At 36.5% G+C, this 13366-nt stretch overlaps 1 protein-coding gene across 3 annotated transcripts; it reads right to left on the bottom strand.

The window, feature by feature from the left end:
- Nucleotides 1-40: 40 nt before the first annotated feature.
- pir (pirin) lies at nt 41-12787 on the bottom strand. Of its 3 annotated transcripts, none has more exons than XM_057844601.1 (10): nt 12714-12787; nt 10630-10726; nt 10438-10530; nt 5267-5347; nt 4975-5181; nt 3136-3220; nt 2952-2996; nt 1155-1237; nt 1024-1090; nt 41-952 (listed from the first exon to the last, which is right to left on the bottom strand). In XM_057844601.1, the coding sequence occupies exons 2-10, from the start codon at nt 10720-10722 to the stop codon at nt 834-836; spliced, it is 873 nt and encodes a 290-aa protein (XP_057700584.1). In that variant the 5' UTR covers nt 10723-10726; nt 12714-12787; the 3' UTR covers nt 41-833. The 3 variants fall into 3 exon arrangements, 2 of the variants coding, with proteins under 2 accessions (XP_057700584.1, XP_057700576.1); XM_057844593.1 differs by having other exon boundaries at nt 10630-10768; nt 12714-12780; XR_009064274.1 differs by lacking the exon at nt 12714-12787 and having other exon boundaries at nt 876-952; nt 3083-3220; nt 10630-12698.
- Nucleotides 12788-13366: the final 579 nt, after the last annotated feature.

Below are 13366 nucleotides of genomic sequence, written 5' to 3'. Positions count from 1 at the left end.
CTATTGTGACAAGCGACGCAGGGAAGAATGACAGGAGATGATCTTTTTCTTAACACCCTGTATTGAACACAACGCAGAGAAGATATACCATTTGCAGCCACCACTGACAGTCATGGTTGCCCAACTTCCCATCATGCATTTGGGCCGAACAGTTAAGTCGTCACAGTATTATTTACTGAAAGCACAACAAAAATAATATTCCTATCCATCAAAAAAAAAAAAGTTCAAAAAAGAAAAGCGTTCGATGCAAAGACAACTGGCATTCCCAATAAAAATACCTATGCAAAATAATACTCAGACTTTGGTCAAACTCTTGAAACATTTCGTCTAACACAACAAATACACTAGATGGCAATATTTAGTCACAATATACAAACTCACATTCATCTTTTAAGAATTACAAGTCTTTCTACCCGTGGATCCCTTTCACAGAAAGAATGTTAATAATGTTAATGCCGTCTTGTGGATTTATTGTTATAATAAACAAATACAGTACTTTAATGTACAGTACGTTGAATGTATATATCTGTCTTATCTTTCCATTCCAACAATAATTTACAGAAAAATATAGCATATTTTAGAGATGGTTTGAATTGCGATTAATTACGATTAATTAATATTTAAGCTGTGATTAACTTGATTAAGTTTTTTTTTTCATTTGACAGCCCTGATATATATATATACACATATTGCATATATGTATTTTATTATACAGATTTTTTTTTTATAGCTCTGGATATAAATCGAATCTTTTTCACCTTAAAAAGTGAAAGTGAAAATGTGACCCAAAAATTCCTAAAACTATAGAAGCAATATTTTCTACAGCATATCACTCATGAAGAATCCCTGATCTTAGATCTCCAGTTTAAAGCACGCTCAAATCCATTTTGAGCGTTTCTGTAATCGCTGATAGCTTGGTTAATCTCTGCTTGTGTGTTCATGACAAACGGACCTGCAAGGACAATTAAAATAAGTTGTTGGTTACTTTTAAGATAATGTGAGAATGCTGTAAAAGAAATGTACCGTGTTTCACCACGGGTTCGTTCAGTGGTTCTCCAGCGATCAGGACAAAATGCGAAATGTCGGAACTCTGAAGAGAAAGGAAAATAAGTGGAATGGGAAATTTTGACAGTAGGTAAAAGAATTTTGAGTACCTTGTTTTCAAATTGAACACAGTCTCCATCTCCAAAAACTACTGTGTGATGGGGTTCCACCTTCTGCTGTGCCTCTTCGGGGCCTTAAAGACAAGGCAAATTTATTTGTATGGCACAATTCAACACAAGGCAATTCAAAGTGCTTTACATCACACGAAGATCCACAAACAGAGATAAAATGATACTTAAAAATCACATTAAGTCAACAAGAAAGTTAAAAACAAAAACAATTGAAATAAAACTTGAAAATTAATACTAAAAAATGAAACAGGAAATAAAAATGATACATAGAATTCACATTAAATCATCAAGAGTATTTAAGAACAATTGAAATCAGAAATGGATAGAAAACAAAAAAATTAATAAAATGCAAATAACTTGAAATATGTAGGCTATTATGAATATGCTGTGGTAAACAATAGCGTTTTAAGCCCATATTTAAAGGAGCTAACAGTTTAAGCACACTTCAGACCTTCAGGTAACTTGTTCCAGAGGTAGGGAGCATAGTAACTAAATGCTGCTTGGTTCTTGTTCTTGGAACATACAGCAGACCGGTTCCGGGCGACCTTAGGGGTCTAGATGCTTCATAGGGGGTCAAACAAATCAGGCATGTATTTTGGTTCAAGGCCATTAAGGGTTTTGTAGAGACAAGTATTTTATCGGCTATCGTTTCACTAACTAGAAGCCAGTGTAACGATTTCATAACCGGTGTAATATGATCCAGTTTCCTTGTATTTGAACTGTTTTTTAATTTTTTATTAAGAGCAGTAAATATACTGTTGCAATACTCCAATCTACTAAAAATGAATGCATGGATAAGTTTTTCCATGTCTTGTTTAGACAAAGCTGCTTAATTCTGGCTATATTTTAGTGATTTTACCTTTAGATGGCTGTCAAATTTTAGGTCTGAGTCGATAATTACGCCAACATTTCTGGCATGATTTGTAGCTGTAAGTGACTTTGTGGCAAGGTATGTGCTGATCTTTGACCTTTCCTTTTTTTGGCCCAAAATTGATCACCGCTGTCTTCCCCACATTGAGCTGGAGAAAAGTCGATCCACTCACTGATTTGATGAATGCATTTACTCAAGGAGACTAAGGGACTACACTGAAAATGAACAAAGTTGCACTAGAAAATGAAATTGCTAAGAATGGGTTACTTGACAAAAAAACTTAAATGAGCAAATAAGAGAGAAAATCATCTTATGAAGTGCAAGGGGGCGAAAGTGCCAAAAACAAATCAATAAAAAGCCAAATAAACAACTGTTAAGGTAAATAAAGAACTAAATGGACCAATTAAAATTTAAATGATGGAATAAAAACTGAAATTAATTGAAATAAGTAAATAAAATGCTTAAATATAATGAATATTAATCTTAAAGTAAAAAAATGAAATAGTAAAAATGAAATCTATAAATAAATACTGAACTAAATCTTAAAAATAAATGATCTAATAAACGGAGAAATAAAGACTGAAAAAATAAACATCGGAAAACAATTGAAATAAATAAAGATAATTAAGATTTAAAATACAATCAAAAATAAATACAAACTGAAATAACATTTGTGCTGAATAAATAAAAATAGAACTAAATATGTAAAAATTATAATAATTGTTGAAATAAGTAAAGAAAATTGAAATAAATAAATACATATAGTTTATATGAAAAAATAAAACTTAAATAATGGCATACTTTTTGACATTTAATTATGTATTTATTCAATTTTAGCACTCCTGGTCCTAGATTATAAATGCTGTAGAAAAAGAGAACTGCTTGTTTTAAATGCGGGCACTCACCGACATGAACGGAACCTGATAGGGTGTAAATGAAGGCACTCCATCCTGTTAAAAATTTTACAGTAGTATTACTTACATTTTACCTAACGAGTGGGACAGATATTTGGCTTTACATATTTTTCAAAACAAACCTGATGATTCCAAAAACCAATCCTCTTCCATACAACTGTATTCAAATATTTACCCGAAGGGACATGCTGCACATGCTGAGCTCCTTTCTTCATCTTAAAATCCAAATACATGGTCGGTGTCCTTGTGAAGACCCTGGACTGTAAAACAGCGTAAATCACCACACGGACAAACATGACCGAGCACAAAGAAGTAAAGATAGACCAATTATTGGCGCCAATATTTGGAAATTTTGACATGTATCGGAATCGCCTTTTTTTTTTTTTTTTTTTTTTTAAATCCGACCGGCCGATATTTAAAACATTAATTTAAAACTGGGTAATTTTGGCTCAGATGCAGCAACGCCTCTATCTCCTGCCTGCTGTCTGGTGCACTAGTATTCACCCTGTCTTCCGATTGGTTAAATGGTAATGGTAAATCGGGTTACACTTGTATTGTGCCTTTGCACCTTTTTAAGGCCCTCAATGCGCTTCACACTATATCCTCATCTTAAGGGTGTATGTTTGGGCTTAACATTGGTAGGGACGATATAACAGCATAACATGCATGTACACTTTTTGCTGGGGATGGGACTTTAAGACCAAACAGATTGGGTAAACGAGGGTTCAGGGCTACATTTCTCACGAATATGAACCTAATTAATTGATAGGCTAACTGATCATTGCAAAATAAATCTGTATTGAGTTATACCAGTGCTTCTCAATTATTTTCTGTTACGCCCCTCATAGGAAGACACTATGCACTCATGCGCTGGTCCTCATGGGAAACACAGTCTTCAAAAAACTACCGCTTTTGTCCACTAGCGTCGCTAAAATCGACCAAAACTGAAAAGTTACCAAGTGTTGCTTTAAGACCACATAAACAGAACAAAGATGAAAATTGGGCAGAACATTTCTCACAGTTTAATTTACGTGAACAGCAGAAAATACGTACAAAAGTGGAGGACACTTCTCTCTAAGCAGGTTCCTACTCAAGTTTTGCAGGTTAGAAAATTCATACAGTTTAATGGTATGCAAAATCTGATGCAGGTGGTAGCAAAATTTCAGTAGCAAAATTAGTGGTGTGTTCCCCACCTCCATAACATTGACGTCTTTTTTCATTACTTAAAGTGGCTGCTGCTGGCTGGGGAAAAAAAAAATCCTCCTTTTTGAAGGGGGCGGATGAGGCGGCATTTGGCAACATGTACTTTTGTCGGGTCAGTGCGTGTGTGTGTGTGTGTGTGGGGTCAAATCTTCAGCCAATTGTGACTTTTAGGGGGAAAAATAGACCAGCACATTCAGCAAGTGAAAAAGGGATAAATATAAGTCTGAACACAATGAAAACAATTCACTTAATAATGGTAGGGTCAATTGTATCCTTACAACATATGGGAAGGCAATCTAAATTACCTATTTAACTGAACTCATTATAAAATGCAAATAAGGTTGCTTAAAAGTTGGTGGGGACAATTTGAGCATCCTGAAAAGTTGGTAGTGTTATGTCCCTACCGTCCCTATGCAAACCTTGCCTCATCTACCTACTGGTGACGCAGCCCCAGGAGCAACGTGGGGTTTAGCATCTTGCTCAAGGATATTTAGACGAGGTCATCAGGGCTTTCGCTTCCGTGGAAAAAAATTCAGCTAGACTTATTTAACTTTTTATTGAACTTTATCAGAGATTTTTCTGAGTCTAGGAAATTCGGGTACTTCTGGAGCTATTATTTTCTATTTGTGTGATTCAATAAACATGCTTCAAGCATTTCAATGACGTTCAGTGTTCATATTACTCAATTTTTACACTTCCAATGCAAGTGAATATCAGCTCCAAAAATCGGTTATCGGCCGTTCTAACTACTAATAATCGGAATCGGTCCTGGAAAACCCATATCGGTCTATCTCTACAAAGAAGGAGGTACCTTTTTTCCGAGGGCCTCTCCAGAAATTACAGCCACAGTCACCCCTTCCTGATTGACTTTGGGGATCTCAGAGCTCCGCAGCTCCTGGTAAGCGGGTTCAACCATCTTGTTTTGCCTGGACAGGTTCACCCACAGCTGCAAACCCACCAAGGGTTCCTCGGACATGGGCATCTCGGCATGAACCACTCCGCGTCCTGCAGTCATCCACTGGGCAAAGCGAACACGTTGACTTTACGTGTGTTTGCATGGATTCACTCTTTTCAAAAGTATGGTTAGAAAGTAAATAAAATACTTGCAGATCTCCAGGTTGTAGTCGCCCTGAATGGCCACAAAAGTCTTCATGTGCTATGACACCTTCCAACACGTATGTTACCTATTGAGCAACAAAAAGACATGGAAACATTCTGCACTTCAGAGGTGTTCAAAATACGGCCCGAAATCCGCCAATGGCCCGCTGTCCAGTTTTTATTGCCCGTAGCAAATGATGAAAATATCATTGGAAATGGTCCACATTAGAAGCTTGAATTCACCCTATATTCTCTTGCACTTCTCAGTTTCAACACTAGATAGCGCTAGTTACTTAAACAATGCCTCTCCATTAGCTCAGGGTCAAAATCTGACATGTTGAAATCAATGTTGGAAACTGTAGAATTTATATATATATATATATTTGTTTTGTTTTGTTTTTTTTTGTTTACTAATTTAGCAATGAAATTTTTGTTGACGCTTATCAATTCACAAAAAAACATACTGGAACACTTAAATTATTTATTAAAGTACAAATAAACACGTAAATAACAATAATAAATCACAAATAAACAATGAGTTCAAATGCTGATAGAATTAACTTGTGTAGCATCCCGATTGAAAAGATGGTCTCTTAAACTGATGGTTTACAACTTTTATTCCATCCTTGATGTAATCACACTGTAAGAGCTACGGTGCACACAAATAAAATAACAGAATTAGAAATTAACGAAAACTTTTCACCTTTTTCCTTTTAAACCTTATTTATATATCAATGAATTGCCTATATGAATTGCCTTTACCTTAATTTATTATCTTATCATTGACAATCTCTCCCTTGAGTGCGATCACTGTATATACTGTATATATTTATGACCTTTTAACCTTATATAATTTTCTATACTATAACATGAAATAAACCTTTCAGTTAGCATTAAGAACAATACTAATAGCCCTTATAGGCACAATGTCAATGAAACATTATTATTTAGTAAGGCGACAGCACCCTCTGGTGTACAAAAAATGAAAAAAAAAAACTTACAAACGGTGACGGCGCTTGAGGTGTTTATTCACGGCCGACGTGCAGCCAAGCTTGGCATTGAAGAGACAGGACAGAAGAGTGTACCCTCCTGTTTCTTTGAAATAAGTCAATGTTTTGGACACTCTGGTGCGCTTTTTTGGCTTTGTGCCGCTTTCCCCGATTGCATACAGAGCATCCGACATTCTGAACTTTCCGCGCATATATTTTTTTAACCCTTCATTAACCGTCGACGGGATGTTGTGCTCGTTGACGGATTTACGTCATCGATGACGTCGACTATGTCGACTAGTCGGGACAGCTCTAATATATATATATATATTAGAGCTGAAACGAATACTCGAGCAACTCGAGTAACTCGAGTTTAAAAACTGATCCGAGTAATTTTATTCACCTCGAGGAATCGTTTATTTTGACAGCTCTAAGCATCACGTTTTGCTCGGACTACTTTTAATGCGGGACAACACGCTGATGTCACGTGCGTAGAGGAAGAAGCAAAAAAAACAAAACAAAACAAAAAAAAACTTACTGCAACCGACAGCCGCTACAAACGACGCCGACATTGCTAAATACTAGCCCGCACGATGCTACGTTGGTAGGTAGCGTCTGATGAGTCTCATAGAGATCACATGTATGTTGAACTAGATGCAAAATGACAGACTCGGCCGCGTCTGGGCTGCGTTAGTAAACAGCCGCCATCTTAAATCAGTAGAGCGCTTAGCGCTAATAAATAAAGATTAACGTGACTGTCACAAACTCAAGTAACGTTAGCCCTGCGGAGGGCTAGGTTTCTATTAATTATGACCACTGTCAATGCGTGGCTAACGTGTCTTACATACAGGCTTTAACATAACATAGCGTTGTGGAGTGATGAGGGTGTAAAATAAAAACTCAATAATGCTAACTATCAATTTTAGCTCAGTAGTCATTGCTGGATAAAAGAGCAAGTAGCACTGGTCCCTAATGTGCTCCAATACAGCCTGTATCATACATTTATTTTGAACACTGCAAAAACTCAAAATCCTATCAGGACTTACAGTTTAGACTTAAAACTTAACTAGAACTTAAAAATGGCTTGACACTAATAGAAATACAATTGAAACACGTGGGAAAAAATCCTAACTTTTAAGTGATGTGTGTTATCAAGCGTAACGGCATTTTAGGTGTATGTATACTGGACTGTCTCAGGAAATTAGAATACACAATATTCTAATTTTTTGAGACAGTCCTGTGTATATATACAGGACTGTCTCAGGAAATTAGAATACACAATATTCTAATTTCCTGAGACAGTCAGGAAAATTTTTTTTTTTAACAAAATCTAAAGGTTTTTTCAGTGAAAGCAGTGAATTCGTCTTTTTTTTTTTTTTTTACATCTGAGATGCAATTGTTGGCTGTTTTCAACAATATACATCGAAAATAAAGACATTGATTGACTGAAAATGGTTCAAGATTAGATGATGGTTCAAGATTAGATGAAATGTCTTGTTTTTTCATGTATATTTATAATTGCTCTTCACCTAAAAATATATTTTTTTTATCTGATTACTCGATTAATCGATAGAATTTTCAGTCGATTACTCGATTACTAAAATATTCGATAGCTACAGCCCTAATATATATATATATATATATATATATATATATTTTTTTTTTTACAATATCCTGATGCCTCTAGATTACTTTGTTGCTTGTATCCCTTAACTCTGCGGCATCCAAACCGGTGCTCAAGAGCCACTGTGGGTCCTGGTTTTTCTTCCTACCAATCGAGCACAGCCAGTTTAACCAATGAACTTTCTTTTAAAACAAGCAGCACCTGACTGCAATAAGTTGATTACACTTGTAAGATACCAGATTGGTGAAAAGATGTCGTCTTGTTTTGTTGGAATGAAATCCAGCACCCATTGCGGCCCGATGTGGAATAGTTTGGACACCCTTGCCTTAACTCATTCGCTGCCATTGGCAGTTATAGACATAAAGTCAGTTTCAACTGGGAAGGCTGGTATCAGCCCTCCTAATCAAAATGGACTGGATGTCTATCGTGGTCAATGGCAGCCAATGAGTTAATACTTGAAAATAAAGATAAATCGTAAGATTGACAACGATAAACCGATACGACCGGATATCCGGTTTTACAGGTGAGAGATTCGACTGTTTCGCAAGTAAAGTTACCCTTCGATAGCATTTATCCATTAAATATTCAAGGAACCGATAGTAGAGATAAGATTCGGCTATCACAAGCACAAGAATCGGCAACTGGAGCCTAGTACAAGTAATTGCTCAATGTGATAATAAATTAGCTTTTACTTAACATCCTGCGCTTGTGTCATGCACCACACACACTTAAGAGTGTGACCGCACGCATGATATAATATGGACAAGCACCACTCACAGTCGTGGTTGCCTCACCTTCCCATCATGCATTTCGGCAGAACCGCTAGTAGTCACCGTCATTACCCGATCGTCACGGGCGTGTCATAACAACGCGAGAGCTAACAAAACCACTGTAACGCACGCTCCGTAGCGTTTTCTTCACAGCCCAAAACGAGACTAGTAGTGGCAACGAAGCAACATGCTAAAACAATGGACAGTTTGAGCACCGACGGCAGGTAAGGGCGGAATATCGTTTCCACGAAACGCAGTCTACTTAAACATGAACATGTGGATCAGTTGATCTTCCTCAAGAAAAATCTGCCCTTCAAAAAAGATATGGACAGTGATGAGGAATAAAAAATGTGGAAGCACAGGCATAAGTGAATGACTTTGCTGTGTATAAGGTTAAAATAATGATTATTGACCTGTCTAAAATGCCATGTTTTTATTCCCCCAATTATACAGTACCAGTGGTAAAGCATAATTGATTATTTATTTATGATGATAACACTAGCAGGTTTAATTCTTTTTTTTCTAGCGCTGCTGCATATAATTAATATTTTTTGTTTGTAAGATGTTTACATTGAAAGTTTGCACTTAAATTACTTACCTCGTGTTCAAAACACAAGGAAATACAGTAATTGAATTACTGCACTTTATTGTTGTCTCTCACTGGAGTTTTATTTTATTATCAATCCCATCCAACAAAATGACCGTCATTTAGTAAGCCTTATTTTTTTTTCCATAAAAAAAATAAAACATACATTGGTTGGTTTGAAATTTTGTTGTTTAATTTTGCTATTAGAAATGTGGTCTTTTTTATGTTTAAAATACTGTATGAACACACACAACAAATGTTTACTATCGTATCGTTTTTCACTCTGTATCGAACCGTATCTTTCTTAAAGTGTATCGAATCGCTCGCCCTTAAAAATGTATCGTTTTTTAATCGAATCGTAACCTGTGTATCTAGATACATATCGAATCGGCTTCATGCCAGAGATTCCCAACCCTAATAAATCAATACATTTTAAAAACCTGATCTTTTTACCTCAACTGCGATCCTCTGAAAATGACTCGATTGGGCCTGATTTCTAATCACATGATCGGGGACTTCCTTCAGAAACAATTAGTTCCTCAGTAGGTCCTGAGTTTCTGGTTGCTCGGACTCACTAATACTTTGCTTGCTGAAAACAAGTGAAGTGTTGCTGTCTTTTGAAAACTGAGATTCTTTATTTCACACTTCTGGAAAATGGGTCACTGTGACTCATTTACTCACAAATGGTCTCAAAACAAGCTCACTCCAAACAAAAAAAGACCTCCACCAACTGCTTCCATTTGAAAGATAAAAGTACGTTTCATCTCCATCCAGAGGACACTTTCAAGGGAACAAAATGTCACAACATCCGACATGAACGCAACAGTGTGACCGAGCGACCCAGAAGCTGAAATTGCTGACTATTTTTCTTTATTTAACAAACGTAGCCTCATATTCGGCTGTCACGAGAATCGCCGAACACGGGGTCGGGAGTTCAACGATGAACATCTGAGAGGCAGGCTTCCTACTGCGAGGTGTCTGTGATCTTTCAGTACAGCTGCATCTTCTCTAAAGTCATGTGAGTGTGAGCAAACACACCTGCAAAAAGGCATGCTGGGAGTGCAACACTGTATAATGGAGGATTCTGTCTTAAGTACTTTAATTTCAATTATTTCTATGTATAGTAGAATCAATGACTTTTATTTCCATCACTGGCACTAAATGATGTATTATCAAATTATTCAAAATATAAACTTAATCCTCGTACCGTCTCGAACCCTCTGTGAGGGTGGTCTGGAAAACCTGCTGGTTTGCACACTCGAAACTCATCCAGCATGAGAAAAGGATCCAAGTTTTGCAACTGTAAGTCACATTTGGGAACAAGAACAAAGTTTAAGTCTATTGAAAAAAAAAAAAAAAAAAAAAAAAAAAAATGTTATTCAGTTAACACATACTGTACCTCTTTTCTTCCAATGCTTCTGCGAACACGAGCACCAACGCCTTCCGCTTGCTCCACACTCAGAACAATTTTCTCCGCTTTTCTCACATTCATTGTGCTGTAAAATTTGTTTTTTGTTTTTTTTTAAAAATCAATCTTCCTGAGATTTTTCGGACAGAAAAATATGAAATGTTCATGAGAAAAATAAAATTGACTATTTAAGCAATGTATTTACAGAAACAGATTCATTTACTTACATTTCAATGAAGCAATCTTATTCACGTAACAGAAAGAATTAAACTGGTAAATATTAAGGGTGTAACGGTACATGTATTTGTATTGAACCGTTTCGTTACGTGGTGCTCGGTTCGGAACGGAGGCGTACCAAACGAGTTTCTGACGTAATGTAACCCTTACTTTTCGAGGCTGTGAGTCGATCTGGTTACAGTTTCTTTGTGTAGATTATATTTACTCCGTCTTCTCTACTATAATGGGGACCAACACGGTAGGACAGTAAGAAACGTCAACGGCGCAACAACGTGGCCGCCGCGACAACGCAATAAACCGCGGCCATTTAAGTCAATCAGCCAATGCACACTAGTCGCAGTGCGGCCGCGTGTTAGACGCGTCCCAGAAGCGGCTCAACACGATGCACGCGAAAAGAACGTCAGCGTTTATTATTTGACGCGAAACACGACCCTCCTGCGTCAATACTACTACCGGTAGCTAGGATCGGGCAGACCAGAAGTCACCCGTGTAAAAATACGGTGGATCCGGCCAATTTTCAAACTAATATGCAATCGTAACCCACTTTTTGAGTCCATCAGATCTCTTGAGTGGTAGATCGGGGCACAGTTGACTTGCCTTTGTTGATTTACTGCTGTCTTCTCTGCTATAATAATAACCAACACGACCCCGTGTTCAATACAAAACCCTCCTACCACAACAAAACAAGTCGGAACTAATATTCACATAGGAACTAATGTTATGCAACATAAAATATACAATATAAATTAATACTACATCACATTTGTAAAATATACCCACATAATAAAATAAATAATAGCCTATTTAAATAAAATAAATTGAAATGAGCTAAAACACCTGTAATTAAATAATAAGAATAATACACAGATCCTGCTGACACAATTAAATTGATTAATTTCTGTGTGGCGCTTTAACTTGAGAAAATCCACCAATAAAGCTTTTGAAAACCGTTCATAAGAAAAAAAAAAAAGATTCATTGAGGCATTTCATTTGTAAAATACATGTTAAAATCTTGTCATTGGGATTGCTTTTCTCTTTAGCACAGAACTTCTTTTTTCGTCTTTCTTTCAGATAAGAAAGCTGACCAATACGCGGGGTCTGAAAGGCAAATTGTTGTTGGATTATCTTGAAATACCCGCTACTTTTTGAGCAGAATTCTAGCTTTCTATAGGCTAATGTTCCTATTGTTGAAAGCACAAAGGTGTGTCATAAACAACTAGCACATTTATATTTTGCATTTTTTTTTCTTACTGTACTATACCGAAAATGAACCGAACCGTGACCTCAAAACCGAGGTACGTACCGAACCGAGATTTTTGTGTACCGTTACACCCCTGGTAAATATTGATAACACTTAACCACTGAAATATTAAAACTACGTTTCCCAGCATGCAACGGGTGAAATCCGTAACACGAGCTGAAAATCATCTTCCCTTGTCCAAAATGTACACATACTAGTTTAGAACGACAAATTATTCGGCATCGTGAACGACTGTGGTTTTAAAATAATAGATTTAAGGAACAAAAGCCAATCAACTAAAGCCAAATCAACTAAAGCCAAATCAGATGATCGTTAATCCAAAACACCGTGACTCGCTGACGTCATTGCCGTGCTGTACTTTCGCACCACTTTGCAATTCCAAAATGGGAAACACGTGAAATAAATTCACGAATACGACTTATTTATTTTCTGAAACAGTGTCGCTGCTCATTTGTCCATTGCATACGTTACATGTAACATGCAGCAATTCGTCACGTCAGATGCTGATTAGCAGGCCTAAAATATTGGTGGAGTTCAGCAAATAATATTTAATGTTGAAATGATAAGTTTTGTTTACCTTCAACGTGAATCCAAGTGAATGTTGTGTATTATTTTCTGCACTAAAACACGGAAGTCAATCGGGGGCGTGGCTATTAATCATCGTGACTCAGCGATTTCCGGTCCAAACTTTTAAATTAAAGTGGCGTACGTTGTTATAAACTAACAAAATACAGCATACAATATAATGAATTAGGTTATTATGATCATTATTATTTTTAACAAAAGATAGAGCTTTTTGTTACCAAAGACACACAAAACATTTAACTTTACATTTGAAAATATTGCCTTTCAAATTAAGCACGTTTCAAGCAAATACAAAGAGAAACAACAGAGCTAGACTAGCAAATTAACAAGTTCTATATGGCACCCACAGAAAATAATAATTCTATATTTAGGGACATTAGAGTTGGGATAATTAAATGCCTACACGAGTTAATTCATGTTATCCAATCTACGGCCCGCTGTCCAGTTCGTATTGGCCCGGAGTAATTTATGAAAATATCATTGAATATGGTCCGCAAAAGACGCTTGAATTCAGCCTACAATAGTACATTCCATTGCACTTTTTATCTGTAACACTAGATGGAGCTAGACATTTGAACAGTCCCTTTTTACTAGCTCATGGTTAAAACTTGAAATTTTTAAATCAATGTAGGAAACTGTAGAATT

Source organism: Corythoichthys intestinalis, chromosome 1 (assembly GCF_030265065.1).
Source record: "Corythoichthys intestinalis isolate RoL2023-P3 chromosome 1, ASM3026506v1, whole genome shotgun sequence".
NCBI lineage: Eukaryota > Metazoa > Chordata > Actinopteri > Syngnathiformes > Syngnathidae > Corythoichthys > Corythoichthys intestinalis.
This window is presented reverse-complemented; position numbering and strand designations above follow the sequence as displayed.